The sequence below is a fragment of the Molossus molossus genome, unplaced genomic scaffold (assembly GCF_014108415.1).
Source record: "Molossus molossus isolate mMolMol1 unplaced genomic scaffold, mMolMol1.p scaffold_m16_p_22, whole genome shotgun sequence".
NCBI lineage: Eukaryota > Metazoa > Chordata > Mammalia > Chiroptera > Molossidae > Molossus > Molossus molossus.
In genome coordinates this window covers 5,544,810-5,563,999 of record NW_023425358.1, presented here as the reverse complement: position 1 = coordinate 5,563,999, position 19,190 = coordinate 5,544,810, and the positions used below count along the sequence as shown (strand labels likewise).

Genomic DNA, 19,190 nt, shown 5'->3' with positions numbered 1-19,190 from the left:
AACAGGCGTGTAGAAATATGTTCCAATAACCTGTTAATTGATTCTCAGGTTACGTGCATGTAATAGTCCGCTTTTGATATTCCAGAATCATTGTCCTGACATTTGAAGTGAGCAATAAGACTTTGAACATTGCTTTATTATGCTTTTGTAAGTAGATAAGTAACATATGCCTATTGCAAACATCCAGCAAATAGAGAAAATGTATAAAGAAAAAACAAAAATCCTAGAGCCCAGAGCAAACGCTGTGACGTCTCTGTCCAGGCATTTCTCGCTACCTGTCTGCAGCCCCATGTGCACTACAGGTGGAGATGCAGACGAGTACCCTCATGTCTGTTCTCTGTGCAGAACCATCACCTGCTGGTGCCAGGGAATGATGCAGACGGACAGCTTTCTGTAATATTAGATACACACTCCATCGCTGTTTTAAAGAATGCAAAGAAGCCCATTGTATTGCCAGCTACATCACAGTGTCTTTACCTAATCTCTTACTGATGTATGCCTAGGTTGTTTCGTGTTTTTTGTTAATTGAATACCATTTCAGTGATCATTCTTGAAATGCAGTTTTGCATACCTGGCATATTTTTTCCCTTTGAGACATTCCTAGCAATACAATTTCTACATGAGTACAATTTTGATAAATATTTATTAAACTACTTTCCAGAAAGATTGTAGCAATTCTTAACTCTCCATTATTAAAGGAGAATAAACATTCCTCACAGATTCATCAACACTCAGTATTAAAATAATTTTTAATATTTGCCATTCTGATAGGTCATTGTTACTTTGCATTTCTTTGACCAATACTGAGGCGTATATATTTATATTTATTGACCATTTATATTTTTCCTTCAAAACTGCCTTTTCATGTCATTGGTTCATTCTCTAATAAAGGTTGGATTGGGGAAGTAGTCAGCCTATCTCTCTAATTTTGAATTCTACCTTTTTGTATCTTAGAAAGTGGGAGTCACAGTTTAGAAGCATGGGGGCAGAAGGCTGCCCTGGGCGGCAGGTGTCCAAGTCGTAGTCAGTGGCTGTAATTGATTGATTGACTATTTATTTATTTATTTATTTATTTATTTATTTATTTATTTTTGAATCCTCACCCGAGGATATTTTTCCATTTATCTTCAGACAGAGTGGAGGGGGAGAGAGAAACATTGATGTGAGAGAGACACAGTAACTGGTTGCCTCCCACGTGACCCCAGCCAGGGCTAGGGACTGAACTGCAACCAAGGTATGTGCCCTTGACCGGAATCAAACCTGAGACTCTTTGGTCAGCGGGCCGACGGTCTGCTGAGCCCGACTGGCTGGGGTTTGGCTGTGATTTTAAAAACAGCTGAAGCCCCAGCTCTGGGCCTGGGGTTCTGGCGCCGTCTCTTCCTCCGCCTGTGATTGTGGTTGTAGAGAACGCCGAAGGGCAGAGCCACGGAGCTGAGTTCACGGCGGGCCTGGGGGAGCTGAGAATGTCCACAGGACTGAGGCTCGCTCCGAACTCGAGCTCACTCTGCACGTCCCCTCCCCACTCCTCAGAGGTTTTGAAAACGGTGTCTGCCATCATCGATGCTGGCTCTTCCATCAACCTCTACATGTTCCACGGAGGCACCAATTTTGGCTTCATAAATGGAGCCATGCATTTTGACGAATACAAGTCTGATGTCACCAGCTATGGCAAGTATTCCCCAATACTGACCCTCCCTGGAACACCCCAACATTTGTGTGTCTGGGTCTGTACGGAGAGTCCTTTAGGGACAGCTCTGGTGCTGTTAACGTGTTTGGCTCTGGAGTGCCGGGCCGGAAGGTGGAGGTTCGGGCTGGACTGTCACCTAACCTTCCAGAGCAGTGGGGAACTGACGCCTGCTGACCCGCCTGCGAGCTCTGGGGCAGCTGGAGGGTGGAAGGGGACCCCCGGGAGGCGGTCCTTATGGAGAGCAGCCTCTTCTCCCTGCTCAGGCCCTGGAGATGACGGGACCCCTGCCCTCCAAAAGGCAGGAAAGACACCTAGAATTTTAGGATCTATTTACTACAAATTCAGTATTTATAGTTTTTGACTGACAGCCCAGAGTGTTTTGCTCCCAAATCGCTGGGTGAGGACCGCGCTGCCCCACCCTAGCGGCTCCCCCCTCTCTGTTGCCACACACACGGGGACACGGGGTCAGCGGCAGGGCCCCGGTGTCTCGCAGACTATGACGCGGTGCTGACCGAGGCTGGGGATTACACAGCGAAGTTCTTCAAGCTCCGAGAGTTCTTTGGCTCCATCTCAGGTACCGGCGAGCAGCAAACCCCGGCCCCAGTGGGCCCTCTCACCACCCCGTCTCCCCCGAGCTGGTCTGTGTGCAAGAACGCCTGCGACAGGTTTGGGAGGCTGTTTACGTCGTGGTTTGTGTCTTGCCAGGTGGTTTGCCGTTCTGTAGAGGTGCTGAGACTGCTGAGGACTTGAGAAAGCCCCTGTGCTCCCCTGGCCTTCCCTTCCCAGTGGGGTCCGGGCGTGGCAGAGGGCGGGCCTGTTTCCCTGTTGGCCCTGGGGCTGAGAGCACACTGGGCTGTGCACAGGGGCCAGGGCTGGGGGCTGGAGGGGGCAGTACACCTGGTCCTGAGGGACGGCCCTGCTGTCTGTGTTGCAGGCTCCCCTCTGCCTCCCCCACCTGCGCTTCTTCCCAAGACTGCATATGAGTCACTGAGGCCAGCTCTGTACCTGTCGCTGTGGGATGCCCTCCAGTACCTGGACAAGGTGAGCGCTGCCCACAGGCAGCAAGGCCAGGAAGCCCTCCCAGCCGCTGTCTTGGAGGAAGAGAAAACCAACTCGCGATAACTGTGAGGTCCACTCTCCAGCTTTAGATCTCAGTGAAGAGGACAGACGCATGCTACTGGGAAGTGGGGAAGAACAAAAGAACTTGAGAAATACTGGGTAGCACAGTGGGGATTCCGTTTCTGCAGGCTCAGTGGGAGGGGGCAGGACCGCTGCACCTCCTCTGAGAAGAGGGTGCACCTCCTCTGGCTGACGCGGAGGGTGCACCTCCTCTGGCTGACGCGGAGGGTGCACCGCCTCTGGCTGACGCGGAGGGTGCACCGCCTCTGGCTGACGCGGAGGGTGCACCTCCTCTGGCTGACGCGGAGGGTGCACCGCCTCTGGCTGACGCGGAGGGTGCACCTCCTCTGGCTGACGCGGAGGGTGCTCTGATGGGTGGTGGTGGATTAAAGAGCGACAAGGCCACTGTGTCACCAGGCTTCCTTCTGTTATTCTCACATCCTTCTCTTCCACATCCCCCTTCCCTGAGACTCTGGAGAGCCAAGAGAAATCAAGGTAGAAAAAAATGTGGGAGGCCCCATGCCCCACGGCCTCCCAGTGCACTAGCCCCAGGGGGGGTCTGTTCCCTGCTCTCCCCCAGTGGGCCAAGATGAGGCTGCTGCCTTTCCTCCCTCTGCCTAGCCCTCGGCCTCCTCCTGTCTTGCCTTTTTAAAAAAAAATTTTTTTCCTTTATTGATTTTAGAGAGAGAGGAAGTGAGAAGGAGAGAGAGAGAAACATCGTTGAGAGAGAACATCGATTGGCTGCCTACTTCATGCCCCTGACTGGGGATTGGACCCACAACCTGGGCATGTGCCCCGATAAGGAACCGAACGGGCAACCTCTTGGGGCCTGGGTCAACGCTTGACCACTGAGCCACACCAGCCAGACCTGTCTTTTCTTCATCCAGCCAACCAATTCTGAAAAGCCCATCAACATGGAGAATTTGCCAGTAAATAATGGAAATGGCCAGTCCTTCGGGTACACTCTGTACGAGACAACCATTGACTCACCTGGCGTCCTCAGTGGCATTGTGCGTGACCGGGGACAGGTAGGAGTGTCTCCTCTTGATTCCTATGACCTCGTGGTGATCAGGCCTTACAGTAGACCTCCCTGAGCACTCACATACCCGGCCGTGAGCAGCGTGTGGAGGTGGGCCATCACACCAGCCATGCGGGCCTTTTCACACAGGTGCACAGTGGCCGCTGTCTCCGCTTAGCAGATTCCTCTCCCTCCTCCCTCCTGTCAGCCCACAGATGCTTTCTGTCTGTCTTTCTGGCAGGTATTTGTGAACACGGTATCTATTGGCTTCTTGGACTATAAAAGGAAGAAGATCATTATCCCCTTGATCCAGGTTTGTCTCCTGGGGAGCTGGGTGGTGGCCAGCACCAGCCACTTCTGAGCAGGTTTGGTGGGTAGCAAAGAGGAAAGCCTGGCATACAGGAGGCTCCTTGGCCGGAGCCCTACCTGGAGAGCAGGGTGGAGCACTGCTCTCTGACCAGCAGGGGCGCTGTCACTCCTGTCCTTGGAGCTTAGGGGAAACCGGAGTTCCACGGAGACACTCCCAGGTGGAGCCGCGACCTCACTGCGCTGCTACCTTACTGCTGGGCGATCAGGCAGTGACCTTCGACCACTGTGTTCCTGGCAGGGTTACACCATGCTGAGGATCTTGGTGGAGAATTGCGGGCGAGTCAACTATGGGAATATCGATGATCAGCGCAAAGGTGGGTCACAGCACATGCTGAGAGGAGAGCTGCTGTCACTCAGCCTGTGCCTGGCTGTCCTTTCTCCATTTCAGCCCCTCAGCAGCCCACGAGGCTGATTGCAGGGAGGCGGGTCCTGGGGGCCCAGTGCAGGGAGGCAGGTCAGGAGGCCCAGTGTAGGGAGGCGGGTCCTGAGGCCCGGTGCAGGGGGGCGGGACCTGGAGGTCTATTGGGCAGAGGTGGAAGTGGGTCTGAAAGGCCCACCTGGGTTCTGCCCCTTCCCTGTCACTCCCTGTGTGTGGTCCACGTGCCCGTGGTGAATGCACAGTGAACATGAGCTGGCTCCTCCGCAGCTGCCTAGGCTTCTGTCCGCTTTAGCGGGGCTCTGTCTGCTGGTAGATGGAGGGGGGGTTTGAGGGGCAAGGAAGGGGATACCCAGAAATCCAAAAGAAAGGCATAAGGCTCCTACCTTTTTGGGTGTCCACCCTGCATTTCTTTTCTTGATCCACCTTGGAAACCCACTGATGATTTCATCCGTGTGGGAAGGAGAACCCAGGATACACAGTCAACACACCCTCTTGACGCCTGCTCCTCACGCCTGCCCCTCTGCGAATGTTTTACAGTTCGTCTTGCTTTTCTGGCTTTCTGAACCTCTGCTTGAATTTGCCTCCTCTATCTGTCTATTAAATGTTGGTTTTTCATGTGAGTTATGAAATAAGAACTCAGACAAAATAAATCCTACCGTAGTGAGGGACATTAGTGACCTCCCAACTCTCTCATGGGCATTTGCCTTTGTAATGAGGAAACTTGCGGGTCTGCTGCTGCCTGCCAGGGAGGCCACGTGGTCCAGCACCGGGGCTTCCTGAACCCTGGGATCCGCCCTCTCTGGAAGGGCCTCAGGGTGGCCTCCATCACTGTCCCGGCTTCCCTTCCCTTCTCCCTATCGGTGCCCCAGCATTCTGACCTGGTCTCAGCTTCTCCCCCAGGTAGCTCCCTCTCCAGGCTCTTCTCCAGTCCCGCTGTGGGTGGGACTGCCAGCCGGACCCTCCCCCGTCTGCCTCCCAGGCCCCTGGCCCGCTGTGGGTGGGACTGCCAGCCGGACCCTCTCCCGTCTGCCTCCCAGGCCCCTGGCCCCGCTGTGGGTGGGACTGCCAGCCGGACCCTCTCCCGTCTGCCTCCCAGGCCCCTGGTCCTGCTGTGCCCTGGATTCTCACTGTGGAGGTCCCATCCTCGGGACGGTTCAGTGTTCATAGTCACAGACCTCTGTTCCAGAAATGTGTGTGTTCCCCATACCCCTGGACCTGCAATTCTAGAGTCCGCAGGCCCCATGAACGTTGGTCTCATTCTCCAGCTGATCTCAATTCGCACCCGAGCAGCTCAACAGCTGCGTGGTCCAGAGACCACGGGTCTGCTCCAGGACCACAGAGCTGCCCCCTGCCCCCAGGCACAAATTAATCTCAGTCCAAGTGTGTGCTAGTCCCCAGACTTGGGCACCCAAGTCATAGTGCCATCAGTTTACAATTTAAATACTTAAAATACATCTATCTTTATTTAACCCTCGTTCACATAAAAGATTCTGGCTGAGTTGTAATGTCTGTTTAGTCTGGGACCCCACCAAAACTGACCTTGAAGCTAGGCTAGAACTGCCGTGGGCCTCACCTCACGGTATCAGAATTCTCAGACCCCCAAAGGGAGCTCCCCCCTCAGGCCGTCTCGCCCTTGACGCTCTCAGCTCTGCCCTTGCCTTCGGTGTGTCCTTCCGTGCAAATCCCAGGGCCTGGCAAACAGTGCTCCTCCCTCTCATCCCCTTTGCGGCTTAGGGGGAGGTTTGTGCCCTGTCTCGACCCCGTCGGGAGCACAGACTTCAGGAGAAATCCTCACCTGAACTTCCCGGAAACCTTCCATGGATGTGCCTGCAGCAGCCAGCCCAGCCGTCCCCTGCCTTTGGCCTTGCTCATGTTTCCTTGCCTCCGTCCCGCAGGTTTAATTGGAAATATCTATCTGAATAATTCTCCCCTGAAAAACTTTAGAATCTACAGCCTGGACATGACAAGGAGCTTCTTTCAGAGGTGGGTCCCCGCCAAGGCAGCGCGTGAACCCTCGGTGACTCGCAGAGAGCGCAGGCTGGCCGAGCGCTGCAGCCGTGCCCTCCTCTCACCAGGTGTGAGCAGACCAGGCCCGCAGCTTGCCCGGCGGGGCCGTGCTGGGCTGGCGACTCGGCTTCCCCGCACCGCCCTGCTGCCATTCCTGGGCCTGGTCGGCAGGTGCCTCTGCACTTAGATGCGGGGCTGGGCCCGGATCGCGAAGGAGCCCTCCTTCCTCCTCTCCTCTGTCCACAGATTCACCTCCAGCGCATGGAGCCTTGTCCCTGAAGCACCTGTGTACCCTGCTTTCTTCTTGGGTGCCTTGCCTGTTGCCCTTTCCCCTTTGGACACCTTTATGAAGCTGGAGGTCTGTGCACCGCCCCCCCTTCCCGCCCCGCCCTGGCTCTCGTCCATCCTCAGGTGCTCTGAGCCTGAGCTCTGAGGAGGGCTCGCTCCCCACGCGGCTCTCCGAGGCCTCGCTGGAGCCCTGTCTGTCACCCGTGCCCGGACGGTCCCCGTCTCTGTGCTGCCCTGTCCGCAGGGGCCCTGGGGCCTTCCTGGGGTGGAGCGAGTGGGCTCAAAGCAGAGGACCACCTGGTGGTACTTCTCAGCGTCTGGGTTCCTGCGTCCAGGCAGAGCTTGGTACCCTGCCTGGGAGGTTAGAGCTGTTGGGAGACAAAACGCCCCACCTGGGACTCTCGTGGCGGTCAAAACACCCGTGCACCTTGGTCTTTGGATGCCAAGGGAAGGATGAGAGCGTGTGTCTGTCTCTACCTTCCTGTGGGGCTTTACATTTGCTGGCTCTTGTGGTTGACTCATACGTACCCTGCTCTGCTTAAAGGGCTGGCAGAAGGGGGTTGTATTCATCAATGGCCAAAACCTGGGGCGCTACTGGAACATCGGACCCCAGGAGACACTCTACCTCCCAGGTGCCTGGTTGGACCAAGGCATCAACCAGGTGGGAGCACTTGAAGCCCCTCCCATTCTCCTGAGGACCCCTCTTATCCTGCCCTCCCTGGCATCAGTGTTCCTCAGGGGGAGGCAGGGCGCCCTTGCCAGTCTCCCGAGGCCGTTCAGGGCAGGAGGGTGGACATGTCAGCCAGTTCCTTCCAGGCTCCTCCTGCTGATGAGCTGCGGGTCCTGCTCCTTCCAGCCCGGCTCCCAACCCCTTCTCCTGAGGCTCCCTCTCTGGCTCTAAGACAAACCTCAGCTGCTGTCATACCCCAGCCCTTCTCTCCCAGGTCATTGTTTTCGAGGAGAAGATGGCAGGCCCTATGCTACAGTTCTCTGACGCACCCCGTCTGGGCAGGAGTCAGTACCTGAACTGAAGCAGAGTGTCCTCCTCGCTGGACCGGGGCCTGCTGTGCGGCCTCACCCATGCCCATCGGGACCGTTCGCTTCAGGGTGGCCTCGGGGCCGAGGGCTGGGCGGCTGCCCACTGCTCCAGGGCGGGACTGTCACCCTGACTGCGCCGAAGAAGACGAGTGGGATGGCGAGGGAGGGACACCTTCTACCCGAGTGGCTTCTCGACTGGACCCTGTTGATGGCACCTTTCCTGCACCTTGCTCTTCGGCGAGGACAGGGGCTGCCTGTCTGGGATGAGACCGGTCAGATCTCCCCGTGGGCCGGGCGTCCAGGGAGGTCCTGACAGCTGGCGGGGCCGCTGTGTAGGATATGCTCCGAAGAACTCATCTGGCCTGCCACCCCTCGGGGCCCCTTTTGCTTCCGAAATAGTGGCTTTGTCATTGTGGACGGTAGTTGGGGTGGGGGTCTTACCCCTTCGCCCCGTTTCTTCACAACGCTCCCCGAGCCTTCTCTCTGATTCTGGAAAAAATTCCACCTGAGAGACGCACATGTTTCTTTCCATCCCCATTCTAAATGCACCTGCCAGGATGACAAGCCGAGCTGCAGAGAACATCTCAGCCCCTCACTGTCCTGCATTAGAGAGACTTCTGTTCTGTTCAGCGAGAAGAGGGAGCGCGGAGCCCAGCAGAAGCCGCGCCCCGGCAGAGGGCACCGGAGGGCAAGGGTGGAAGGCCAGCTTCTGTGGCGTGGTGGGTGGCCGGGGGGATGGTGGGCCGACCTCGCCACTGCCAGGGTCCTTCCCTCACCTTCCTGTGGCTGCATGGCAGGAGGAGCAGCTGTCCTTCGTCCTTCGTAGTTTCTGCCCCAGCGGAAGCACTTGTTCTGGGGATCGGTTCCAGTTGGCTCAGGTTTGCTGTCACGTGTTGCAATAAAGCAGTAGAGTTGAATGAAATCCTCTTTGGTGGTATTTCTCTGCTCCCGTCTGCGCTGCTGTTCGCCAGAGGCAAAGGCAGTGTGCAGCGAGGCCAGCTGGCCCTCAGTGTCCAGACGCCGGCTCCCGCCCGCGTGCCTCCTGACCTCCAGCCCCTGGGATGCCAGTGTGGCCTGGAAGTGCCCTTGGACAGAAGGCCAGTACGGATCCAGTCTGGTGTGGGTGGGCAGAGGGTGAGTCTGCTGGGCAGCCAAGAGCTCTCCATGTGAGTCAGCTACCGTGGGCGTTTTCTTCACAGATGCCCTCTGGACTGTCCTGCCATGAACTAATTATCTTCAATAATAGTCAAGTCAAATAGCAGACACCTCCCCAGCACAGTGCCTACACCAGGAGCCCATGAAGACGGGAGGGGGCGGGGGCTGGTTGGTTTGGCTCAGCAGTTAGAGTGTTGGCCCGTCATGGGTTCGACTCCGATCAAGGGTACGTGCCTCAGTTGCAGTTCGGTCCCTGGCCCTGGTTGGGGCCGTGTGGGAGGCAACCAATGGATGTGTCTCTCTTCTGTCAATGTTTCTCTCTCTCTCTCCCTCCCTCCCACTCTGTCTGAAAGTAAATGGACAATATCTTCAGGTGAGGATTAAAAAAACAAAAACCCGGGGAATAGCCTGCTGAGGCCCCCAGCAGCCTCACAGTCTGGTCCTGTGCTTGCTGAAGGAGAGGGTTTTCCCTGGGGGCAGCTGTGGGATGCAGCCCCTGAGCACCAGGGCTGAGCTGCATCAAGGACAGACAGTGACAGGCCTGGGCCCAAGGGTTCACTGGGAGCAGAGAAATGAGACTTATTAAAGTGAAAAGCATGGACAACGGCTGAGTGGCCATATGGGGCAGAGTCCCAATCTTGGCCAAACTCACCAGCTATTCCTGAACGGCTTTGGAAGCGAAAGCACGGAGCTAAGGCGGGGATGAGCCCGGGACACTTGGGCACGGCCCGCACTGGGGAGCACGGTGCCTGCTCTCGCTTTGCGCCAGAATGTGCTGCTGCAAAGCTGTATGTCAGTTGGCTTCTATTGGAAAATATAAAAGGAAACTGGTATTTAAAGGAATCTTTCGGTGAATCCATTTGTAAAATGAAGACTCCCCTTGAATTACTTCTCAAGCAAATCTACCCAGGGATGCACGGGCCCTTTCTTAGGGTGAGGCCTCCTGCAGCTTCCCCGTCGACACCCCGAGATCACCCTCCAGAGTTGACTCACATTTGTGCAGATCTTCTCAGCTGGACGGCCTCATCTCCGTCTCCTGAAGACTACTTCCCATAATCCCAGCCTCTAAATGCTGATGGGCTCCAGGCCTATTTCTGGCCCATCCCTCTGTCCACACTCACAATGGTGGCTCCATCCACCTGGGGCTTGTAGATAGCCTGACACTCTACACTCCAATGGTCATCTTCACCCGAGCTCTGGGCACACTGACCACCACCCATTCGCCTTCTCTCCTGCGTGTGCCTGATAGGCATGTAACACTGAACTCCAGTCACTGCCATGCCACCTCCTTCACTGCTCCGTTTCCAAAAGTGGAAAGTCTATTGTGTCTCAGATGACTTCTAGCTCCTCTCTTGAATATCCCACATCCAGTTCATCAGCAAACCTTCTTGGCTGTCCCTCTTACCCTTCATTTTGTTTATGTGGTGTATTGTGTTAACTGATATGCAGATATTGTACCAAGCTTGGGCCCCAGGAAAAATCCCACTTCATCGTGGTGTATGACCTTTTTTTCTTTTTTCAATCCTCACCCGAGGATATTTTTCCATCTATCTTCAGATAGAGTGGGAGTGAGAAACAGAAAGAAAAACATTGATGTGAGAGAGACACATGGATTGTGTGCCTCCCACACGCCCCCGACCAGGGCCAAGGACTGAACCACGACCAAGGTAAGTGCCCTTGACCAGAATCGAACCCGTGACTCTTTGGTCCTGAGCCGACCCTCCAACCGCTGATCAAAACTGGCCAGGGCTATGATCTTTTTAATGCATTGCTGAATCCAGTTTGCTAATATATTGTTGAGGATTCTAGCATGTTCTTTAGGGATATCAGCCTATAATTTTTTTCTTTGTAGTGTCTTTATCTGGTTTTGGAATTAGGATAATGCTAGTCTCATATAATAAGATTGGGACTTTTCTCTCCTCTTGAATTTTTTGGAATAGTTTGAGAAGGATAGGTGTTCTCTGAATGTTTGGTAAAATTCACCTGTGAAGCCATCTGGTCCAGAACTTTTGTTTGTTGGGAATTTTTTTATTTAATTTTTTTTTCTTTGTTGATATTAGAGAGAGAGGAGGGGAGAAGGAGATAGAAACATTGATGAGAGAGAACATCAATTGGCCGCCTCCTGTATGCCTCCCATTGGGGATTGGGCCCACAATCTGGGCATGTTCCCTGATCAGGAATTGAACCGGCAACCTCTTGGTGCATGGGTTGACGCTCAAGTACTGAGCCACACTGGCCAGGCTGTTTGTTGGGAATTTTTTGATTCCTGCTTCTATTTCATTAGTTGTAATCAGTCTGTTCAGAATTTTTGTTTCATCTTGATTCAGTTTTGGAAGATTGTATGTTTCTAGGAATGTATCCATTTCTACCAGATTGTCCAATTTGTTGGCATATAGTTGTCATATTTTATTATAGTCCTTTATTATAGTATACTTTACAGTTGTTATTTCTCTTTCATTTATTTATTTTATTTTATTTTCAATTACAGTTGAAAATAGTAATACACTTTTAAATATTATTTTGTATTAGTTGCAGGTGCACAGCATAGTGGTGAGACAATCATATACTTTACAGAGTGTTCCTCCTGATGTTTTTTATTTCTGTTTTTATTTATTTGGATCCTTTTTTTTTTTTTTTTATGAGTCTGGTTAAAGGGTTATCAATCTTTTTTTATCTTTTCAAAGAATCAGTTCTTGGTTTCATTGCTCTTTTGTGTTTTTTAAGGCTTGATTTCATTTATTTCCACTCTGATCTTTATTATTTCCTTTCTTCTACTCACTTTGGGCTTTGATGTTTTTTCCCTAACTCGTTTAGGTATAAGACTAGATTGTTTACTTGAAATTTTCTTGTTTCTTGAGGTAGGCCTGTAATGCTATGAATTTTCCTCTTAGGACTGCTTTCACTGTGTCTCATAGATATTGTGTTGTGTTTTCACTCCCATTTGCTTCAAGGTGTGTGTGTGTGTGTGTGTGTATTGTTTTTTGGTATGTGCCCCTAGCGGAAACTGAACCCAGGACTCTCTGGTCCGCAGGCCAATGCTCCAACTGTTGAACCAAATCAGCCAGGGCTTCAAGGTATCTTTTAATGTCTTCCTTGATCTCATTGTTTAGTAACATGTTATTTAGCTTCCATGTGTTTGTGTGTTTTTGAGTTTTTTCCTTGTAACTGATTTCTAGTTTCATACCATTATGGTCAGAGAAGATGCTTGTTATGATTTCAGTCTTTTTCAATTTATTGAGACTTGTTTTGTGGCCTAATGTGTGGTCTATCTGGGAAAACATTCCCTGGATACTTGAAAAGAATGAATTCTGCTTTGGGGTGAAAATATTCTGAAACTATCAATGAAATCTATCTGGTCTAGTGTGTCATTTAGGCTACTGTTTCCTTGTTGATTTTCTGTCTGGAAGATCTGTTCATTGATGTCAATGGGGTGTTATAATCTCCTACTATGACTATCACTGTTGATATCTCCCTTTATGTCCATCAAGATTCAATTTATATATGTTGGTGCTCCTGTGTTGGTTGCATAAGTGTTTATAAGTGTTATATCCTCTTGGTGGATTGATCCCTTTATCATTATGTAATGTCTTTCTTTGTCTCTTATTATAGCCTTTGTTTTAAGTCCATTTTGTCTGATGTTAGTATTGCTACCTCAGCTTCTTTTTCATTTCCATTTTCATGAAATATCTTTTTCATCCCTTTATTATTATTATTTTTAATCCTCTCCTGAGGACACTTTTTGCATTCATAGAGCAAGAGGGAGAGAGGAAGAAAGAGAGAAACATTGATGTGACAGAGACACATCGAGTGGTCACCACCCACACAACCCCAACTGGGGCCAGGGACAAACTGCAACCGAGGTATGTGCCCTTAGCGGGAACCGAACCCCGGTCTCTCCAGACCGTGAGCCAACGCTCCAATTGCTGAGCCAAACCGGCCAGGGCCCCATCCCTTTACTTTTAATCTGTGCGTGTCTTTCATTCTGAGGTGGGTCTGTTGTAGACAACATGTGTATGGGTCTTGTTTCTTATCCATTCAGCTACCCTATGTCTTTGGCACAATAATCTATTTACATTTAAAGTGATTATTGATAGGTATGTATTTATTTCCATTTTATCCTTTATAATTATGTTCCTCTTTTCTTCTTCTCCCTCTTTTCTTCTTCCTCTTCCTCCTCCTCCCCTTCTTCTTCTCCTTCTCCTTCTTTACCCTTTAACATTTCTTATAATTTTGGTTTTGTGGTAATGAACTCCTTTAGCTTTTTCTTGTTTGAGAAGGTCTTTATTTCTCCTTCAATTTTTAAATGATAGACTTTCTGGGTAGAGTAGTTTTGGTTATATCTCCTTGCTTTTCATCACTTTAAACAACCCCTGCCAAGTCCTTCTGGCCTGAAATGCTTCTGTGGAGAAATCAGCCAACAGTCTTATAGAAGTTTCCTTGTAGGTAACTGTCTTTCTCTTGCTGTTTTTAAGATTCTCTGTTTGTCTTTAATCTTTGTCATTACTATTATTTTTAATCCTTACACGAGGACACTTTTGCATTTATCTTTAGATAGAGCAGGAAGGAGAGAGGGAGGAAGAGAGAGAGAGAGAAGCATCAATGTGAGAGAGGCACATTGAGTGGCTGCCACCCACACGACCCCAACTGGGGCCAGGGACAAACTGCAACCGAGGTACATGTCCCCAGTGGGAACCGAACCCAGGACTTTCCGGTCTGTGGGCCGATGCTCTAACCGCTGAGCCAAACCAGCCAGGGCTAACCTTTGTCATTTTAATTATGACATATCTTGGTGTGGGCCTCTTTGGGGTCATCATTTTTGGGACTCTCTGTGCTTTCTAGACTGTGTGTCTTTTTCCTTTGATAGGTTAGGGAAATTTTCAGTCATTATTTGTTCAAATAGGTTCTCAATCCCTTGCTTTCTCACATTTTTCTGGTACCCCTATGATGTGGATTTAAAAAAAAATTGATTTTAGAGAGCAAGGAAGGGAGAGGGAGAAAGAGATAGAAACATTGATGAGAGAGAACATTGACTGACCATTTGGCCCACAACCTGGGCTTGTGCCCTGACCAGGAATTGAACCGGTGACCTGTTGGTGCATGGACTGACACTCAACCACTGAGCCATACTAGCCAAGTGATGTGGATTTTGTTATGCATGATATTGTTCTAGAGGTCCCTTAAACTATCCTTATTTTCTAAAATTCTTTTTTCTTTTTGCAACTCTGATTGTGTATTTTCTACTACTTATCTTCCAAATTGCTGATTTAATCCTTTGCTTCATCTAACCTGCTGTTGATTCTTTCTAGTGTATTCTTCATGTCAGATATTTTATTCTTCATTTTTGACTGGTTCTTTTTTTATGGTTTCTGTGTTCCCTTTTATTCTTTTTATTCTTACAATCCCTTTGTTTAAGTTCTGGCTGAGTTAATCTATTCTTCCCCTTGAGCATCCTTATAACAATGTTTTGAACTCTGTATTTGGTAGATAGCTTGCCTCCATTTCATCTTTTTTTCTGGGGATTTCTCCTGTTCTTTCATTTGGGGCATATTTCTTTGTCTCCCCATTTGGTTTTCTTTTTGTGACTGCTTCTGTAATTAGGTAGTTCTGCTATGTCTACCATTGTTAGTAGGTTGGCCTACGGTAGTAGGTGTCTTGTGGGGCTCAGTGGCACAGTCTACCTGATCACCTGAGCTGAGTGCTCCAGGGGTGTCCATTGTGTGGGTTATGTGAGCCCTCCTGTTGTTGTTTTGTCTTGATTGCTGCTGGCCCACCTGTGAGGGGGCTGACTGTGAAGACTGACCCCGACCACAGTGTATGAGCTGCTGGGCAGGTGATGACCACATGAAGCAGAATTCACGCCAGCAGGGTCTGATGCCTACAAAGATTTCCCTTTGAGTGTTCTGCTTATGGAGCTAACTTGGTCCTGCTCTGATGTGGACTGAAGCCTGTTGTGTGTTGGTTCTGGGGCCTCTTGGGAGGGGCTCCGGTGCAGATCAACGTTAGAAGCTTCCTGTGATCAGCCTTGGGCTACCTGTTTGCAGCTACAAAGCAATACACAGTTTTTGGTTGCCTTTGCTGGGCCTGGGTGTGCATGGGAAGGGCCAAGCTGTGTAGTAAAACAGCCTTCCACAAGACTTGAGTCTGGGGGCAAGTCAGCTAAAGGCCCAAGGCACCCCAACATCCACCTCCACCTGCCAGCTGTCTGTTAGGCTCAGTCCCTGAAAGAACCTTCAAAGGTATGTGAGTTGTGTGAGGTAGGTTCTCAGTAGGACAGGTAGTGTTCATCAGGTTGATACAGATTCAAACTCAGCACCAGTGCTGGGTCTGAGGCCACTCAGCAAAAGTCTCAGGGTTTACCAAGGACAGCTGCCACCTGCTGGGGCCTACAGACCTTTGTGGTTGGATGGGGCCTTAGGGAGTCATTAGGGTGAGGCCATCAGAGTTTGTTGAGCTAAAGGAGATGAAGATTTGGCTATATGGAGGGAAGGCTCTGCATCAGTTGGGTGTGCAAGGGGAAAAAGGCCCCCATCCTAGAGCCACACAACTTGGTGTCTCCCTGTTGTCTCTGCCACCCTGACTCTGCATGGGCCTCAAGAGCATTCCAAGAAAGTGTGCACCATGAACTCGGCTGGCCACAGCTAGCAGACGCTTCCTCGGGGCAGGAGTTCGACAAAGTGCAGCTGCGGGGAGTCGGGAGGTGGAGTCAGTCCACTCCCCTGAGCTGATGACATGTGGAGGGATGTGCTTGACTCATGAGAAATGGCACCTGGGGGTGATGTGGGAGAGGGACTCAGCATAGGGACCTTGGCAGCTGTCCCTCCAGCTCTCTCCCCAGATTGGCTGTCCCTCTTTATTTATTTTTTTATCCTCACCCGAGGACATTTTTCAATATTTTGTTCAGATAGAGTGGGAGGGAGAGAGAGAGAGAGAAATATCGATGTGAAACATCGAGTGGCTGCCTCCCGCACGACCCAACCAGGGCCAGGGACAAACTGCAACCGAGATTCATGCCCTTAGCGGGAACCGAACCCGGGTTTCTCTGGACCGCAGGCCGACGCTCTAACCGCTGAGCCAAACCGGCCAGGACTGGCTGTCCCTCTTAAACACATCCAGAACCAACCACTTCTCTCTGCCCCAAACTCGTCGTCACCTTGCGCCTGGCGTATCGCTGGAGCTGCCCCCCCTGCCCTCCTGCCTCGTCAGCACAGAATGTGGAGGCGTTCTTCTCAAAGATCAGGAGGTCATGTCCGTCCTCTGCTCTAACCCCTGCAGTGGCTTCCCTTTTCACTCACTGTAGAAGCCAAAACTTTGCCCTGGTTCCCAGGACAACCAGCTTATTCTGTGCCCTCCCCTTCACTGTCCATCCCACCTCCCACCACTGACCCCTTCCACCTTTCCCAGTCCGTTGTAGTCACACTGGCTTTTTTTGCTGATTTTTAAACACGCTAAGCACTCTCCTATTGGGGAGAGAGTTCTCTTTTCTGGAATGCTGTGGCCCAGATAATGGCATGTCTGTATGCTGTCATTCGGCTCTGATGTCACCTTATTGTGGGGGAGGGGAGCTTTCGGACCACCCTGTATAGGGATCAGGTCCTCCCCAGCTACACTCTGTCTCCTCACTCAGCCTCATTATTGTCCTCAGACCAGATCACATCGGAAACACTGCACACCTGTCTGCGCCCACCCAGGCCCTCTGGTGAGACGGTGCGCTCTGTGAAGACACGAGCTTCAGCTTCTCACTGCTCTGTGCCGGCTCCTAGAACACGCCTGTTCACAGTAGGCGCCTGACAAGTAAGTATTTGGTGGACGGTTAAAGCCATAAAGGGGGATAAAATGAAGCAGGGATGAGGAGAATTAGGGATGTTAAAAACCATATTTGACTTTTACTTTTGAAAACAAATTAAATACAGTTAAATTAAAACAGACCAGATGGTGCAGTGGCACGGGCTCCACCCTCCCTGTCTCTGTTGGAGACGCCCAACCCCCAGCCTCACTCCTCTAGGGTGGGGAGCAGGGAGCAGACCGCCTTTGGAAAAGAAACTGTAGTCACGGACTGCGTTCTGCTTTGTAACAAACTCATTCCCAACGAGATGGAGGCTGCAGTCCACCAGGTTACAGTATCAATCCATCCACATGCAGCTGGAAGAGGACACGGGCGAAAACAACTAGTGTCTGCCCAAAAAATACTAATCAAGGGGAGGGAAGAAGAGAAAAGACCTCATTTTGTTGTTCATTATCAATTTCCTGAAAATGAGCCCTGGGTTGTTTGCTTGTTTGGCCGAGAAAGTGGCCTAAGACCAAGCTCACCTGAGCACTCAGGGCTGGTCTCGGGAGGCAGTGGGATGGTCGCCCTGTGCCCACTGCCCCCTCTCTCCCACGCCATGCCACTTGACTCAGGTTGATTTCACAGCAACCACTGAAAACGTAAGAGGTGGGGACGTCCTGCAGGGTGGCGCAGGGTCCTCAGGGCTGAGATCCCACTGGATCGGGTCATGACTGCTGTGGTCAATTCAGTCCATCTCACGATAGGCAGCCAATGCTATATTTTTAATGTTTAGGTTGCCGGACTAAGTCCTATTCCCCCACCCACCCAGGAGTGGGTTCTCTGTGGTCCTCAGCCTGGTCCTGTGAGTTTAGATGAAGTGGGTGCTGTTAGCGGTTAAAAAATAAACACCTCTTCAGTAGGCTCAAGACTTTCCTTTTCCTCCTCTGGGGAGGAACATTGTGCTTCCAGCTTTCGGGAGCATGAGCGAGATGACCACCAGGGGGCCCTGTCCCGGCCCAAAAGCCAGAGGCCGCCCCTTGGCCTGGAAGGACACACTGCCCTCCTGGGGGACGGAACCACCGTGAGGCTGCAGGGGCCCCGAGGCGGCTCACTCTGCCTGCTCCCCACCAGGGACAAGTGAGATTTTCTTTCTCATTTTGTGTTTAAAATAGAATGATTTCCAAAGTCGTGTGTGCTCAGGTATCTTTTCGCCTCAGTGTTCAGATGACCTCTGCCCCTTTTCCATAAATCTCTCTGCTAACGCAGTCCCCTCCCCCAACCAGGGGCAGGAAGGAGTCTTGGAGTTGCCCCGGCCTCCCTGCTCTCCCTGCCTCTCCTGCTCCTGCTCACTCGAGCCACTGAGGTCTCAAGGCTCAGGAGGAGGGCTTCTGCCCTCTCCGTCCTGGCCAGGCAGGGGCGCTGGAGCCCAGCAGGCAGTGGGGGTGGCAGTGTGGGGACAGGGGCCCACGTGGTCTTAGTCTAGGTCAGTCCATGACCTGTGCTGGCTCAAGGGCCCATCTGCTTCTCTGTGCTGCAAGGAGCAGGCTTGAGGGGCACGGGCCAGAGGAAGGGGCTCTTCCCCCACCACAGCCTGAGGTACAGGGGAGCCTGCTGGCAGGCCCAGGCCCCCTCATGCAGGGTTGGTCACCTGTTGGGATCGAAGACAGACGTATGCTCTGGAAACAGGGACTAGAGGACAACCACAGAGGCACGTGTACTTGGGAACAACTCTCCGAAGAGGGGACAGGCGCTCCCGATGCCCGGGCAGGGCCTGCTGTCCGGTCTTCAGACCTGGCTGGCTGGCCTGTGTGGCCGTGCTGGTCCCTAGGAGTCAGGAGCCAGGAGGGCCACCCTCCTCCCCACGGCTGAGTCTTCTCGCCTCCCGCCAAGTGTGGCATCACTCGGGCCTGGGTGAGCCCCGGTCCGCTCCCGCAGGCCTGTCAAGGCAGGAAGCTCTGGAGAGGTTGCCCGGCCGCGGCGTGCTGACTGCGGCCTGGCTGGCAGCTGGGCCTGGGCACGCTGGATGGAGAGAGCAACGGTCTGGGGTTTCTGTGCTTTAGGTTCTCCGTCCTTCGTCCTGGCGCCGCTGGGCTCGCTCTGAAGGCCCAGAATAGAAAGGCGGATGATGGCCGTTCCTTGGAGTTTGCCTCGGAGGGGCCATCAACCGTGGGGAGAGGATGGAAGGCCAGGAACAGGGTGTGAGGAGGCTCCTGTGAAGGGGAGAGGAGCAGTGGGTGAGGCGGGTGTCCAAGCGGCCAGCTGGCCAAGCTACTCGGCCCTTAGCCCCCACCGGGCTCACAGAGCAGCTGCCCGGAGCCCCACGCCGGGTCCTCTGCGGAACCCTTGGGGGGAGTGAGGCAGGAGG

At 52.2% G+C, this 19,190-nt stretch overlaps 2 protein-coding genes across 5 annotated transcripts in view; one reads left to right on the top strand and one right to left on the bottom strand.

Moving 5' to 3' along the window:
- The window catches only part of GLB1L2 (galactosidase beta 1 like 2), a 49,753-nt gene extending 40,944 nt beyond the window's left edge, over window positions 1–8,809 (top strand). For 2 of the 3 annotated variants that reach the window (XM_036277081.1, XM_036277080.1), the window contains exons 10-19: window positions 1,531–1,668; window positions 2,181–2,261; window positions 2,622–2,728; window positions 3,694–3,834; window positions 4,066–4,137; window positions 4,432–4,507; window positions 6,468–6,555; window positions 6,826–6,937; window positions 7,412–7,528; window positions 7,812–8,809. In XM_036277081.1, the coding sequence (XP_036132974.1) occupies window positions 1,531–1,668; window positions 2,181–2,261; window positions 2,622–2,728; window positions 3,694–3,834; window positions 4,066–4,137; window positions 4,432–4,507; window positions 6,468–6,555; window positions 6,826–6,937; window positions 7,412–7,528; window positions 7,812–7,898 (1,019 nt within the window). In that variant the 3' untranslated portion in view covers window positions 7,899–8,809. Of the gene's footprint in view, window positions 1–1,530; window positions 1,669–2,180; window positions 2,262–2,621; window positions 2,729–3,693; window positions 3,835–4,065; window positions 4,138–4,431; window positions 4,508–6,467; window positions 6,556–6,825; window positions 6,938–7,411; window positions 7,529–7,797 lie in introns of all 3 variants that reach the window. The other variant, XM_036277079.1, reaches the window with a different exon arrangement.
- An 8,134-nt stretch (window positions 8,810–16,943) lies between these two features.
- The window catches only part of B3GAT1 (beta-1,3-glucuronyltransferase 1), a 35,070-nt gene continuing 32,823 nt past the window's right edge, over window positions 16,944–19,190 (bottom strand). For both annotated transcript variants that reach the window (XM_036276677.1, XM_036276678.1), the window contains one exon: window positions 16,944–19,035. The gene's annotated coding sequence lies outside the window, so the exon portion shown is untranslated. The remainder of the gene's footprint in view (window positions 19,036–19,190) is intronic.